The sequence below is a fragment of the Leptodactylus fuscus genome, chromosome 3 (genome assembly GCF_031893055.1).
Source record: "Leptodactylus fuscus isolate aLepFus1 chromosome 3, aLepFus1.hap2, whole genome shotgun sequence".
NCBI lineage: Eukaryota > Metazoa > Chordata > Amphibia > Anura > Leptodactylidae > Leptodactylus > Leptodactylus fuscus.
The window spans coordinates 137849912-137864180 of NC_134267.1; the positions used below are offsets into that span (position 1 = coordinate 137849912).

General features: G+C 41.0%; 2 protein-coding genes across 2 annotated transcripts in view; one reads left to right on the top strand and one right to left on the bottom strand.

Moving 5' to 3' along the window:
* Positions 1–14269, bottom strand: part of MCPH1 (microcephalin 1) — a 185859-nt gene that overhangs the window by 71692 nt on the left and 99898 nt on the right. The gene's annotated exons all lie outside the window — the stretch shown is intronic.
* ANGPT2 (angiopoietin 2) overlaps positions 5503–14269 on the top strand; it is a 37325-nt gene continuing 28558 nt past the window's right edge. The window contains exon 1 of the mRNA XM_075268427.1: positions 5503–5933. Coding sequence (XP_075124528.1) covers positions 5640–5933 — 294 coding nt within the window. The 5' untranslated portion in view covers positions 5503–5639. The remainder of the gene's footprint in view (positions 5934–14269) is intronic.

A 14269-nucleotide genomic window follows, 5' to 3' on the forward strand; every position in this document is an offset into this window, starting at 1 on the left:
AACTTTTATTTATTATTATATTATATTTTTGAAAACTTTTTTTTCCCACTATTTTATTAGCTCCCCCTAGGGGACTTGAACCTGCAATCATTGGATTGCAAGTCCCGTAGACGGCAATACAAGTGTATTGCCGTCTAAAGGAGATTCTCTACTTTACTATTACAGATGGTCATAGACCAGCCGCAATAGTAATATAGCGATGACAGGCCTGGGAGCCTTCATTAGGCTCCCGGCTGTTATCAGAACAGGTCGGCTCCTGTGAGCTTGTCGAGCAGGAGCCGGCCTGCAATTTTAAATGTATGGGGCCGGTGGGGACCGGCCCCGGGGCTAATTTTAAACTTGGAGGGGGGAGGACATCTCCAGAGGGCACCTCCACTGTAACTCTTACAGCGGAGATGCCGAAGCAGCTCTGGCATTACCCACTGTAAGAGCTTATAGCGGAGGTGCCGGTTTCTATGGCAACCACTCTGCAGCGGCGCCATTACACTTATGCCCAGTTCACACATGCTGATGTGTTCCATCCGTAAGAGTCCGCATGAGGACCCCTACAGACGGAACACAAGCGCAACTGCAAGCGCTGTGCAGTTCAAGAACACGGGCCCCATAGACTATAATGGGGTCCGTGGGATTGCCGCGCACTGCCCTCATGAATCGTTTGTGCGGGCAGTGCGCGGCAAGCCCACAGAACCCATTATAGTCTATGGGGCCCGTGCGCTTGAACTGCAAAACGCTTGCAGCTGCGCTTGTATTCTTTCTGGGAGGGTCCTCATGCGGACCCTTACGGACAGAACACATCAGCATGTGTGAACCGGCCCTTACAGACCCGGCATCCGGACCCGGCATACAGACACCGGGGCGGGTGCCGGGGCCACAGCATCGCCACACTACTGCCAGGAGCATGGCGATGCTGTACATTTCAAACTGCAGAAGTACTTACGGTACTTCTGCTAGCACGCCAGGAAGCAGACACACGCCGGGTGCGGGCCTGAACTTACGTGGCCACGTCAACCGGCGTGTGATGCAGAAGTGGGAGGGCGGGGTCTGCGTTCCTGGCCTGCTAGCAGAAAATTACCGTAATGACTCTAGTATAAGCCGAGGAGCACTTTTTCAGCACAAAAACTGTGCTGAAAAAATCGGCTTATACTCTAGTATATACGGTACTTAAAAAAAAACAACTTTTTGATGATATTCTAATTTATTGAGATGCACTTTAAGTGTTCAAGGGATTTTTCCAGATCCCAGGCATTTATCACACTGGTGACCTATCCAAAGGAAATATCACCAGCATCTGATTGTGAAGTGGGGGGTAGTCCAATGCCATCAAAAACATATGACACATCTGTATTTTATGCTGGTCACTCTTGCTTAACGCTATTTTAACCCCTTCCTACTGCAGCAATTTTTCATTTCTGCTTCTGTATTCCTCCATAAACTCCTCTCTATAGACTTATATAGGATGCAGCTTGTGGCCTGATATTTGTGTACAGATTTGTCAGTAAATTCAGGGAGAGTGAACAAAGAGACGTGTTTCTGCAATAAAACATAATTATAATACAACATTTCTTATGTTGACTTATGGGGAAAAAAAATAAGAATGTAGTAGTTTTTAAAATGCAGAGGTTGCTTAGAGGAAATTTGTGATATACGGTCATATTGTGGGAAAGGTTAGGGGAATGGGGTGCATAATTTCATGGGTCTTGTGGAATTTCTCTATAAACCATATACTTGGAAAATGAGTTAAGAATTCCAAATCCTGCAGACTTGTACGGATGCTATTGAGCTCATTGACCTTATTAGAATGTTGTTTTAACTTTCTCCTCTCCAGAGCCTTATGCTTAAAGAGAACAGAGCTTATAGAATAGTTACGGTACACTGAATATATAGAAGTAGTGAACGGAGACTTCACCAGCGAGCATTACATAAACTATAATACAGCCACATGTCTGAGAATAAAGTGATTCCCCCCCCCCCATAAAATTGTTGACAGGGTTGTGCATAGTATAAATAGATAGTAATACGTTGCAACAAATATATTAAAAGACCCTTGTAAACCGTACCCGGCTTCCTATGGCTATGCACATGTTCTGTAACTAGTCACTGGTGCAGGGAGCAGGAAGCAGCTTCATCTTCTAGTCATGCAGTCACCATCTGAGGTCAGCAGTTAAACTGAGTTCACACAGGGTATTTTGGTCAGGAATCCGCCTCAAAATCCTGGCCCAAAAAAAACGGCTCCCATTGAAGTCAGTTCTTTCTTCCAGGAGTCCGCATGTGGACCCCCCAAACAGAATACCAAACGCATTTGCAAGCGCTGTGCAGTAAAAGCACACGGACCTCCACAGACTATAATGGAGTCCGTGTGCTTTCTACCAGATCTCCGCAGGGATCATGCGGACAGGAAAGTAGTTCACAAGCACACAGACCCCAATATAGTCTACGGGGTCCGTGTGCTTTCACTGCACAGCGCTTGCAATTGCGTTTGGTATTCCGTTCAGGGGGTCCCCATGCGGACTCCCCGAACGGATTACCAAACGCAGATGTAAATGATGTGTCCACCTGGGTACATTTACGGAGGATGGGGCTATTCTAATGTTAGTCCTAGAACATCTGGAACTATAAGCATTTCCATTAAGTAAAAATACATTATTTTTTTTAAATTATGGTCTGGATTTAATTATGAATAATATGCTTTGTAGCCCTTTTAAAAGCACTTCCAAAATAACACAAAAGACCAACACCACTACAGTTCCATAATAGATTTGCCACTCAGTACAAAACAGGGGAGCTTGAAAACTTTTCAGAGCATACAGTATTGTGCAAAATCTACCCTGTTGTGTACTAAAAAATTGTACAACTTATTATTAACAATAGTAATATAAAATATTACTTTTAAATATGCCATATATTTTAGATTGGCAGCTGTCGGTTTACATACCACTTTGCTGCCCACTCTCTGTGCTCCTAACAGTAGTGTTATTGGTACTGCAGAGGTGTCCCATCTGCAAGGGTCCTGACAGTCAGACCCGTGTCAATCTAAAACTGATAGCCTATGTTAAAGATGTCTCAGGCAGCAGATTGCGGACCCACTGTGCTACCTAACACAACACTAAGGGCGTTATCCCAGCAGACTTCTTGGCTTTGCCTCTTTAACCCACAAATCAGGATTTAGACTGCGCCGTTGGGAGACCGCCAGTCCACTATTTCCTGAGTTTGGTAGCAGGTGACAAGGCTACTAAGGTTATAGAATAAACTGCATAGCATGTACATAGACTAAAACCAGAACAGACATTTAAACAGGTTAACATCAGGCAGGGAAGAAGACAGGACACTCGGGTAGCAGGGATACATAAACTTACACAATATGAATAGAATAAAACATGAGAGAAGACCTATGGTGAAAAAGAACTGAACAGCATACACCATACACACAGAACTCAGAATCCACATATCAAACAGGACAGACACCAGGATAAACTGCATATATGAAATAGAACACAAACAAATGATAGCTCTTCACCTGGGGCACAGATCGGGAAAGCCGACAGTTCGCTGAATTCAGCGCACTGTCGGCTTTCTAGCGGTATATAAAACCGCCTGTGCCCCAACTGATGAAAGGTCCTCTTTAATTTATATAATTAAAATAACCTTTAGGGTGCATTCACACTGAGTAAACGCTAGCTTATTCTGTAGAGTAAAATTACACTTGTAAATTTTGCTATCCCATTGACTTCAATGACATTTTACAGGCGTATTTTTACAGGCGTATTTTTTACAGGCGTATTTTTACACTTGTAAAAAAATATCATTGAAGTCAATGGGATAGCAAAATTTACAAGTGTAATTTTACTCTACAAAATAAGCTAGCATTTACTCAGTGTGAATGCACCCTTACATAGTGGCTGGACTATTGTATAAGCAATGCCACCTGCTACCTCTTGTGTCACCCCCTCTATCTCTTAGATTGTAAGCTCTTGGGAGCAGGACCCTCAGTCTCTTTGTGTGAATTGATTTATTTCTTTGTAATGTCATATTTTGTCTGCACTTTAACCCTACGATTTGTAAAGTTCTGCTGAATATGTTAGCGCAATATAAATAAAATGTATTATTATTTTTATTGATAACTCTGCTAATATTAGAGCTGCCGTGTGTAACCAGTTGTCTTACACAGCTTCTTAGCCAAATCTACAGTAATCACCTGTATGCCAAGAAGACCCAAATACTAATAGGGTTATCTGAGGCCTTATAATACCATGGACATATTGTGCCCAACACTGGCATACAGAATTTTTAGCAGGGAATGCATGGTCTAATAAGTCCCTGTACAGTCTCTCCCTATTAACAGACATTACCCTTTCTGACCCAGAAATGGGTTTGTAAATGAGACTGCTTAAAACTAAAACAATGATTGCCCTAGGACAGGTAATACCTAAAACCTATGTACTGTATACCACTATGTTGTATTCTTGTCCATCAGTCAAAACCCCACCTAGAGGAGCCAGTCTCATCCAGAGATGAAGATAACAGCAGCATGCATTTCTGTGTAGTAAGAGGGAGGAGGGGTGACAGATGAGAAGGGAGAATCCTAAATTCTATGCTGCTGCATTCCTGGAGGCTTCTACTTAGTGGAGGTTACTAGTTCACAGTCACCCGAGTGTTTATGACTCTCTTATGTATGATATTTCTTAGTAGAAAGAATTATATATAGAAAAGAAAAATTCAAGAAGGGTGGAAATTTTTCTTTTTTTCTTTGTATAATTTTCTTTATGTATTTTATGTTGTTGCATTGCAATCCATAGATGAAGCAGAGTAAAGTATACCACCTGTTGTAATTCTGTTGGAGGGCTTTAGGATGATGTGTTGCAGAAATGTGAGGTCCGAGCTATATAAAAAAATATTACATTTCAAAATATAAGTGTTGCAATGCCTTTACCTTTGCAAGTATGTATCGTTTAAGGTCTACACTTGTATTGTTCTGCAAATGCTTTGTGAAGATCTGGATATGTTACAAAATTCCTTATGGGCAGAATAGAAGGTCATTTTATAGGGCAAGGGGGTATATGGTAATAGTGTACAAAATTATGAAAATGTCAGATAGTTTCAAGTCAATAGTTTACTACTAGTTATATATTTATATAGTTATAGTTACATATAGTTATACACTTTTTTGTTCAGAGTTAGTAGATGCTAGCTGGTACAATAGTCAGCTCTCCAGCCTCTCCACTGTTCAGTATAGTTGCATCCTGAGCTTGGACTGCTCTGGATTCTCAATTACTGTACCAAAAGGGAAGTGGCTGTCTTCCTCTACACCACAGCTCAGAGCTCACAACCAGTGATCTGGTTTTTAGACATTTTTATCTGACATTCCCCAGGGGCTCTACTAAGAGTCCCTCTAAAGCCCATGAAACAGGAGTGGTTTAGTTGAACTCTCTCCCTATAGCAGGAGAGGGGTGGTCCTGTCTGGGTATGCACATGTCATCTGCTCCCTGTTTAAGGCTAAATCTCTCACCGAAAAGCAACACAGCTTTGATTTGGAAATACTAAGCCCGCTCTTATTTGCACATTATATACAGCTGAAATCCTATGTTTATTAGCCTTGAAATACATTATTAGTATTGTATTATATATATATATATTCAATTGACATGCAGCTGTCTATTATCACTGTGCTGCTGGTGGTCTTCAGGAGCTTTGATGGGAGTCTGGCAACAACTCGGAAGGCTGTGGAGAGTACAGCAAAGAAGCAATATCAGGTGCAGCATGGGGCTTGCAGCTATACCTTTCTCCTGCCAGAGGTGGACAGCTGCCGCTCTGCTCCTGCCAGTCCCTATGTGTCTAACTCAGTGCAAAGGGATGCTCCGCTGGACTATGATGACTCTGTACAGAGATTACAGCTTTTGGAGAACATCATGGAGAATAACACACAGTGGCTTCTTAAGGTAAGCTTGAGTAAGAGTACTACACAATATGACTGAAGTTCAAGGATAGCATGCCATATATAGACACAAACTGCACAGATGTAGCAGGGTTGAATTTGCCATATAATTGTTTATGGGGGAGCTCAATGACCAACTCAGATTTGTTGCATGTTCTTTATAGAACTTAATATGCGATGACATCTGTAAAAACGCTACAGTATATACTGGCACTATATAATCAAGAGACATAGATAAATAAGATTATATGTCTACAGTATTTCAGTGCCCCCGAAGTGATACGATAGGATTCTGATGTAGGGCATAAAACAGTCCGTGCTAATAATTGAGTCAGCCTGGGTCATTTGTGAAATCACATGAACTATAACCTCTATGGAAGCGAACTTTACAGCATCTGCTTTATGTAAGACCATATATAACTGGTCATACACATGGGATATTTATTGCAGATCCAGTTCATTTTAGTAGCATCTGCGGTTAATGTGGATAACCATCACAAACATTAGACACTGAGAAGATTTCACCAACTGATCTGCAGATAAATATTGTATGTGTATGGCCAGCTTAAGTGGAAACTTATAAGCAAGACACTCACAATGGATACTGAGACAAGCTGTAAACTAGGAATCGGAGTTGACGGTGTATAATAGTTATATTGTATATAGGTGGTTCACATTATTAGAGAGTGTCATGGTTCTGAAGGACTCTATGGCAGTGACTCTGGTGGTGACACATGTTGCACTGTTAGAAATCTCAGGGTATCACTGACTGCATCACAGCTTATGACAGAGAATGTGGTTGTGTTGCGATCTACACGTTGCTGGGATCACGACACTGCAGTTCTCACAATCCTGCTGGATTTCTGATAGATATCATGTCCTGTCAACATGCAGGTTTAGAATATGGTCAAACTCCCTTTTACTAGCACGATTCAGGCAGCACTATATCATGATGTATGAGATTGCAACATATGTCTACACCAAAATGTTCACGTATCCTTAGCCTTAGGAAAACAGCACACTATTTTTAACCAATGAAAGAAGTTTTTGGTAACAATCTTCATTAAATCTAATAACCTCTGCAAATCAGTTTCAGAAAAACCTCTGAAACCACCACCCAAAATGCACTACAAAGTGGTCTTCCAGAAGGGTGGTCTATTAAGAAAAGATGGCCAGTATGTATAATCTATGATGGACGTGAAAATCTGCCAACAGAGATGTGGTGTGGGTAAAGGGGTGGGTAATGCGGACTTTCACTGTATACTAAATAACTACTGTATATACTGTATATTACTATTTAGAAGTCATCACAGCGGACTGAGAACGTTGTGGTTTGGAGTGAAAGTGATTTCAATACATGGCTGTAGAGAGGTGAGGTTTTGTGAATGGAAATGCTCATTTTCATTACAGCCTGTGTAAGTACAGAAGCTACTATAGAAAAGGTGGTATATGAATGAAGCAAAAAAACAACTCTGATAAGAACATTATAAGTAATGCTCATCATGTAGTTCCCTAAAATATTATAGATCTAGCAGTGATGAGTTTTCCATTTGGCACCAATCATTACAATGTCACATAGTACCCACTATTACATCCTAGGGTAACTCTGTGACCACAGGCAAGTTACAGCATCACATTGATAAATGGAATCCCTTAAATGTTTAATTGCTCAATTTGTCATCTTTATTGATTTTGTTATCCATTCATAAGATGCATTGCAATGGGTTTTCCCATTAACAGTATGGATTCCAAAGATATAGCATAGGGAATAAGTGTCTGATCACTGAAGGTCCAACTGCTTAGACCCCCAGCAATTATTTTCGTGGGGGTAATCATGTAAATGGAGCTGTAGTGTGCATGTGTGGCCACCATTCCTGTCAATACTTTGGCACTAAGAGGATGCTGTACTCTGCTATCTCTATCAAGGAATGGAGTGGTGGCTCTGCATGCAAGGTCTGATGGAATCAGATTCTTGTGATCATTTGGGGACCCATCAGCCCTCCGATCAAACAATTATCCCTCACCCTTTGGCTAGGAGATAAGTGTTAGTGGGAACACCCCTTTAAGCAAATAAGCCAAAGCTATTATAGCTACTGAATGGCATATTATTTAAAATCAAAGGTACCACATAGTGATAACTATAATACATTTCAGAATACAGGTGCTGTAGACATGATCATACTGGAAGGTGCTGTGATAGCATAGGGCACATGCTACTGAACAGTGCTCCACTAAATATCAGTGACAGACTCCCTTTTAATATACCTTTTTTAATGGCTAACTAATAATGATAACAGATTACAAGCTTTTGAGGCTCTAGGCCTCTTCCTCAGGTATAGTTTAAAAACTATTTCCCTTTTAGAAAGCAGGAATACTTTCTAGATGTATCTAGTGGCAAACGCTGCATTTGGAGAACACCAAAATACTAAAATAAAGGGATTGTTTGACCACCCACACAGGTAATCCAGCTGTTCCTTCCTCGAGGTTTAATGACATAAAGGTTTTACCTTTTAGTGCAGACCATTATGCAGAACAAGTCCCTTGTGGCCTTTGTGTAGTCACTTTTTTCAATGTCTAGTACTGATTAGAAAGAAAAATACAGTTTGTACAGTACCAAGAGTGCAAGATAATAAATCATGTTTATGATTGTCACATGAGGGTCATGGATGCATGGAGCAGGGTTCACTGAAGGCCCACAGAGGAAATATTCTCATGGTGAGTCCAACAGAAGTGTTCTCTACATTAGACATCCGAAACATCCTTTCTTTTTAAGAAATGGTATAGTTCTGTATCTTCCTTTGTAAATAATGAAACTTGCCCATTAATGTTTAGGGCAATGGTATGAAACTGGTAGGCATGTGGCCCTTCGCTCTCCTTTTGCTTGCTGCGCTGCCTTACATACATACAGATGCACAAGTTATTAAACAAATGTTCATATTGCATTAACAAATACTCATTTTGTGCTAACAATTTATTCACCTCATAGAACAGCAGCTATTTAATAATGCACCATAGTGTGAAAATGGTGCAATGAACAGCTGCTACATCTGAATGTATGGGAACAATCGCACCAGTGGTGGATCCAGGCTTTGCGGGGCCCTGGGCAATTGACTTTGGCGGGGCCCTACTTACTGGGGGGTCTGGGGGGTATTTCACATTGATTCACTCTTTGCTTGCTTTTGGGGCTGGTTAAGGGTCACGCTTCTAACCGACCTGCGTTTTTCGGTTAGGTACAAACTGCAGGGCCCCGCTGGCTCACCCGGCCCATTTTTTGTGGGCTTCTTTAAGTATTTCACACTGACGCAATAATTTCGGAGTGAGAGACTTCAATATAACAGATTTCTATGTCTCTTTTACTCTTTGCTTGCTTATGGGCTGGCTGAGCTTACAGGGGCTCTATCAGCAAAATTATGCTGATAGAGCCCCACATATGCATGAATAGCCTTTAAAAAGGCTATTCAGGCACAGGTAAAGTTATATTAAACTACCCCCCGTTTTAAAATAAAACCCTAAAACAGAATATGTTCAACTTACTGAACGCGCATGGGGGGCGGGTATTCAGGGTCTGATGTCATTTTCAGCCACGCCTCCTCTTCCAGCGATGTCCTTGGATCCCGTCTAACTAGTGAATTGACATTGATAAAAAATGGTGCAGGTGTGGGGCCACACGGTGGCTTAGTGGTTAGCACTATAGCCCTGCAGCACTGGAGTCCTGATGTTCAAATCCCGCCAAGGGCAAAAAAACAAGGAGTTTGTATGTTCTCCCTGTGTTTGCATGGATTTCCATCCCATATTCCAAAGACATACTGATAGGGAAAAATGTACATTGTGAGCTCTATGTGGGGCTCACAATCTACATTTAAAAAAAAATTAAAAAAAATGGTGCAGGTGCATGTGCAGTAGCATTCTGCGTCTACTACTGTGCATGTGCCCGCGCCATTTTTTATCGATGTCAGTTTGTGAGTTAGACGGGACCAGAGGATATCGCTGGAAGAGGAGGCGTGGCTGAAGATGACATTGGAACCTGAAAGGCCTCCCCCCGTGCACGTTCGGTAAGTTGGACATATTCTGTTTTAGGGTTTTATTTTAAAACGGGGGATAGTTTAATATAACTTTACCGATGCCTGAATATCCTTTTTAAAGGCTATTCACGCATATGTGGGGCTCTATCAGCATGATTTTGCTGATAGAGCCCCTTTAAGGGCCTCGCGCTTCTAACCGACCGACCCGACCTGCGTTTTGTTAGGTCCGGGCCACGCCACGGGGCCCCACTGGGCGCGGGGCTCCGGGCGGTTTCTCGGCCCTGGATCCACCCCTGAATGGCACATAACTGTGTACTGTCCATGTAGTATGATATACAATATTCACAACCAAATGGGTTAAAAAATTTTAGTGGTCATCTCCAGATTTGTTTTTGTCTGGAAATGATCAGTACAAGTAAAGGGGGTCTCCGATTACACACATTTACAGCATATGAGCACCATCAGGGAATGGGAGTTCTGTGTACCTCAGTTTGCAGCAGAGAGGTGGTTTGTACCCCTTCTATATATCACTTGACTGCTTCTGTATAAATCATAGACGCTAAAGAAATTTACCACACGTGCACTTACCTCTGCCAAAAACCACTGAATAGAAAATGTGGGACTCAAATGGAGTTAGGTCCCAATAATCTGCTAATATGACCAAGGGTAAACCTACAAATTCTTTCATGAAGACAAAAAGTTCCCTTGCTACTCCACATTTGCAATATCAAGTACACATATGTACATATTCAGACATACTGACCTACTCATTCTTAGAAGCGTGGCGTTGCTACCAATGCTTTCAAGTGTCAATACTGTGTACCTAAGTAAAGTACAGAAACTTAACCCCAAAAGTTGGTGACCAAAAGACGCATAAGTAATGTTAGGTTGTCCAGTCACTATTGCAGCAACACAGTCAACGGTTACTATAAGTGAGGTTACGTCAGGCAACATCAACTTAGTAACCCCACTCAGATGTCCTATGCCATACTATATAAGCAGCATACTCAATTAGAACTGGGGATACCTAAAGGATCACTTTTCTGAATAAACCCATCTAAACCTGAATGACCGCTTTGAGTTTCCCAAACATTAAGGTTATACACATACTCAGATGGGCACCATTTAAGTGAACACCTTTAAACAGTTAGATTGCGATCCATCCTAATTCAGCCTTTGTAATTGGTCCATCTGTTTCCATTTTGCAGGACCAATTTGCTTTTAGTCTATATTTTATGTACACTGCTATTTCTTTTGTAACTTATGGCATCTCAGAAACTCCTCAGGTTACAGTTGTAACCATAGGTCAAGTGGAATTAAGATGAAGGACTAGTTTATTACCATTAAGAATCCTAGTACCAGTTTCCATTGTGACCTTGGGCAATCATTACATCTCCATATATCATGTGCCTAAATTGCCCTGAAATTTGCTCAATCATAAATAAATATATCTAACCTACCTACTCCTACCTTATAGATTATTTTCATTGCAGCAATATAAACAATTTCTGAAATATTTTAACACATAAAAAGTAATTTTTCACAATGCAAAATGCAGGTAAATTTAGGACACGTGTTCCTACCTAAACACTAGGTGATACATTAAACATACCATATGTTCCTACAGTCATCAAGTCATAATAAATGAATCCCATAGTTCAATCCAGAGAGCAGTCAATTTTACCAAAGCAAGTATCACATCAGCCCATCCACCGCTCCATTCACAACAGGGAGTAAAACATCTCCATTCATGATAGCAGGGGTCCCAGCAGTTGTACCCACCACCAATCTGCAACTCATCCGCTATCCTGTGGATAGGAGATAAATTGATGACACGGGAAAACCCTTGGATGCTAGGCAAACCAGATGATTTTGGCAGGGTTGATGGACCATCTAATATGTATGGGGATGTCCAGATTTTAACCCAATTGTAGATTTTGGGGGAAGAAAGATCCAGCCATTTGAATTCCCTGACGTTATTGTTCTCAGGGGAGAAAAGTCATTGATGGAGGTGTCTGGTAGTGACTTATTTGTCTCCCCATTCAGAAAATAACAATTATTGGCCAAGTCAAGTGTGCAAGTGTATTAGGGGTCAGGAGGAATAGCTGTTGTCTGACTAACATTTGATGGAAAGCCATATAATGTGTATGGGCTGTATTATCTGTCGATTGAACGTCTCTCAAACTGTTTATAACGGTCAACAATGTAAGGTTTGACTGTCTCATACAAGTTCACTGGTAATTTTTTTTTTTTTTTAAAAAACACTAATAACTGAAAAAATGTGATCAATTATTTTAACATGGCGATATGTGTGAATTAGGGCGCATATTTACTGAGCACTCCCTCCAACACTGTCCAATCTTATCCAGGCAGGCCTACAAAACCTTACAGTAGAAGCCACATCTCACCGGATTCAGTAACTACATACAACTTTTTTAGTTTAAAACCCAAAGTGGTAAAATTGTTTCATTTTCTTTAAAAATAATACATTTTAGTCTTCACGGACTGGTTTCCTTCAACAAACTTAAAAAAAATAACAAAGGCAGACATTCCTTCATAAATAGTCTTCGTATAATCTGCACTACATTCCTTCGCAGCAAGTGTTCAATGACAGGGTCAAAGGGATTTTGTGTTTTGGGATTAGCCGAGGGAAGTGACAATCACTGGAAAATTCTGGCACAGAAAGGTGAGGTCAGGCAATCACTGCACGGACGTCACCTGGAATCTGTATGTTCATATGTAGAGACTAGCCATGTGTATGGTGAAATGGGATTAGGTTTCTCAAGAAATCAGCTTAGTTTTGGTTATGAGCATAAGAGAAATGCTTTAAGTAGCGTGATATGACAACCCATTGACCCTTGTCTCATTCACTTTAATTGTAGGGTACCGCCAGTAAAAGCACTACGCTATTAAATATAATTGGAAATTACTGGAATAATTCTATGCTAATTATGCCATAATGTCTCAATGATAATACAGATTTATCAGCGCCTCTAAACTGTATACCTATTGTATACCTATATTTATAGAAGGTAAATATGGTAGAGAGTTATTGCTTGTATAACACCAATATATTCCACAGCACTCTACATATATTGTTAGACATTGTCCCCTATAGGGCTCACAATCTAAATTCTCTATCACTAAGTCTTTGGGGTGTTGGAGGAAACATGGGGAGAACATACAAACTCCATGTAGATATGATACAGCCAGAGATAGTCTTGAAGAAGTGAATAGAGCAGCCATGCCTGCATGGCAAATGGGGTGTACAAGGGACACCAGCAGTCAGCCCTCGCTAATCAGACAATTTTCCCTACCTAGTGGATAGGGGATACCTTTATATTACTGGAATGCCCATTTAAAATATGACACTGCTTCTATACTGAAAAAAAACTAGACTGTCATCCGCCAAAACTATGCCATAAATACCTTCATATCAAGGGCGTAGTGGTAGAAGTTGCAGAGACAGCAGTTACTACCAGGCCCCGAACCCTGAGGGAAGCCCAAAGTTCCCTCTGCCACATAAACTATTACACTGTTCTACATGACACCAGATAGGTAGAGGACCCAATATAGATTGTGAATTGGGGCCCATGAGCTTCAAGTTACATCTCTGCTTCATACCATAAACCTTTTTCCTTTTTGCCTTAATGGTAAAAAAGTGACACTAAAATGTTCTGCTGAAAGGTAAGCTGAAATATGTTGTAAGCACGGGCTTTCTCTGTGCCTGTGGGTAATAGAAAGCAGGGATGCTCTGAATCTTCACATGTTAAGTTCACTGGTCCATGTAGACAATGTTTGTTTGTGGTGGATGACAGTGAAATAAAAGGTCACTTTGGACATCTGAACTTTGACTTGTTACCCATTCTTCATGACACACTTTGCGGAGGTCAAACAACACACATCTAACTAAGCCTGCTACATTCTTTATACACGTAGGGCTTCTGATCACTTGTCTACTATATATTTACTTTATAGACTCCTGTGGACACTAGTGCACGCAAAGTACATTACTCAAGACTATGGACTGAATGGATGACAGCCAAAATCTAAACAGATACTTGAATAACGTGTCACCACTAGCATCAAAAAAAAAAAAAAACAACAAAAAAACAAAAAAAAAAAAACAATACTCACCTGTTCCCAGTGCTTCAGTGTCTTTCACCATGGTCCAGTCCTGTCGCTCCAGGGCCCTTCTTCCAGTGGACTCTCCGCAGCACATGACCACTGAGGCCAAACAGCGGCCTAAGGAAGGGACACTGGACAAAGTGAATACAGGTTTTTTTTTTTCACTTTCTCTGGCTCATTTGCAAAAAAA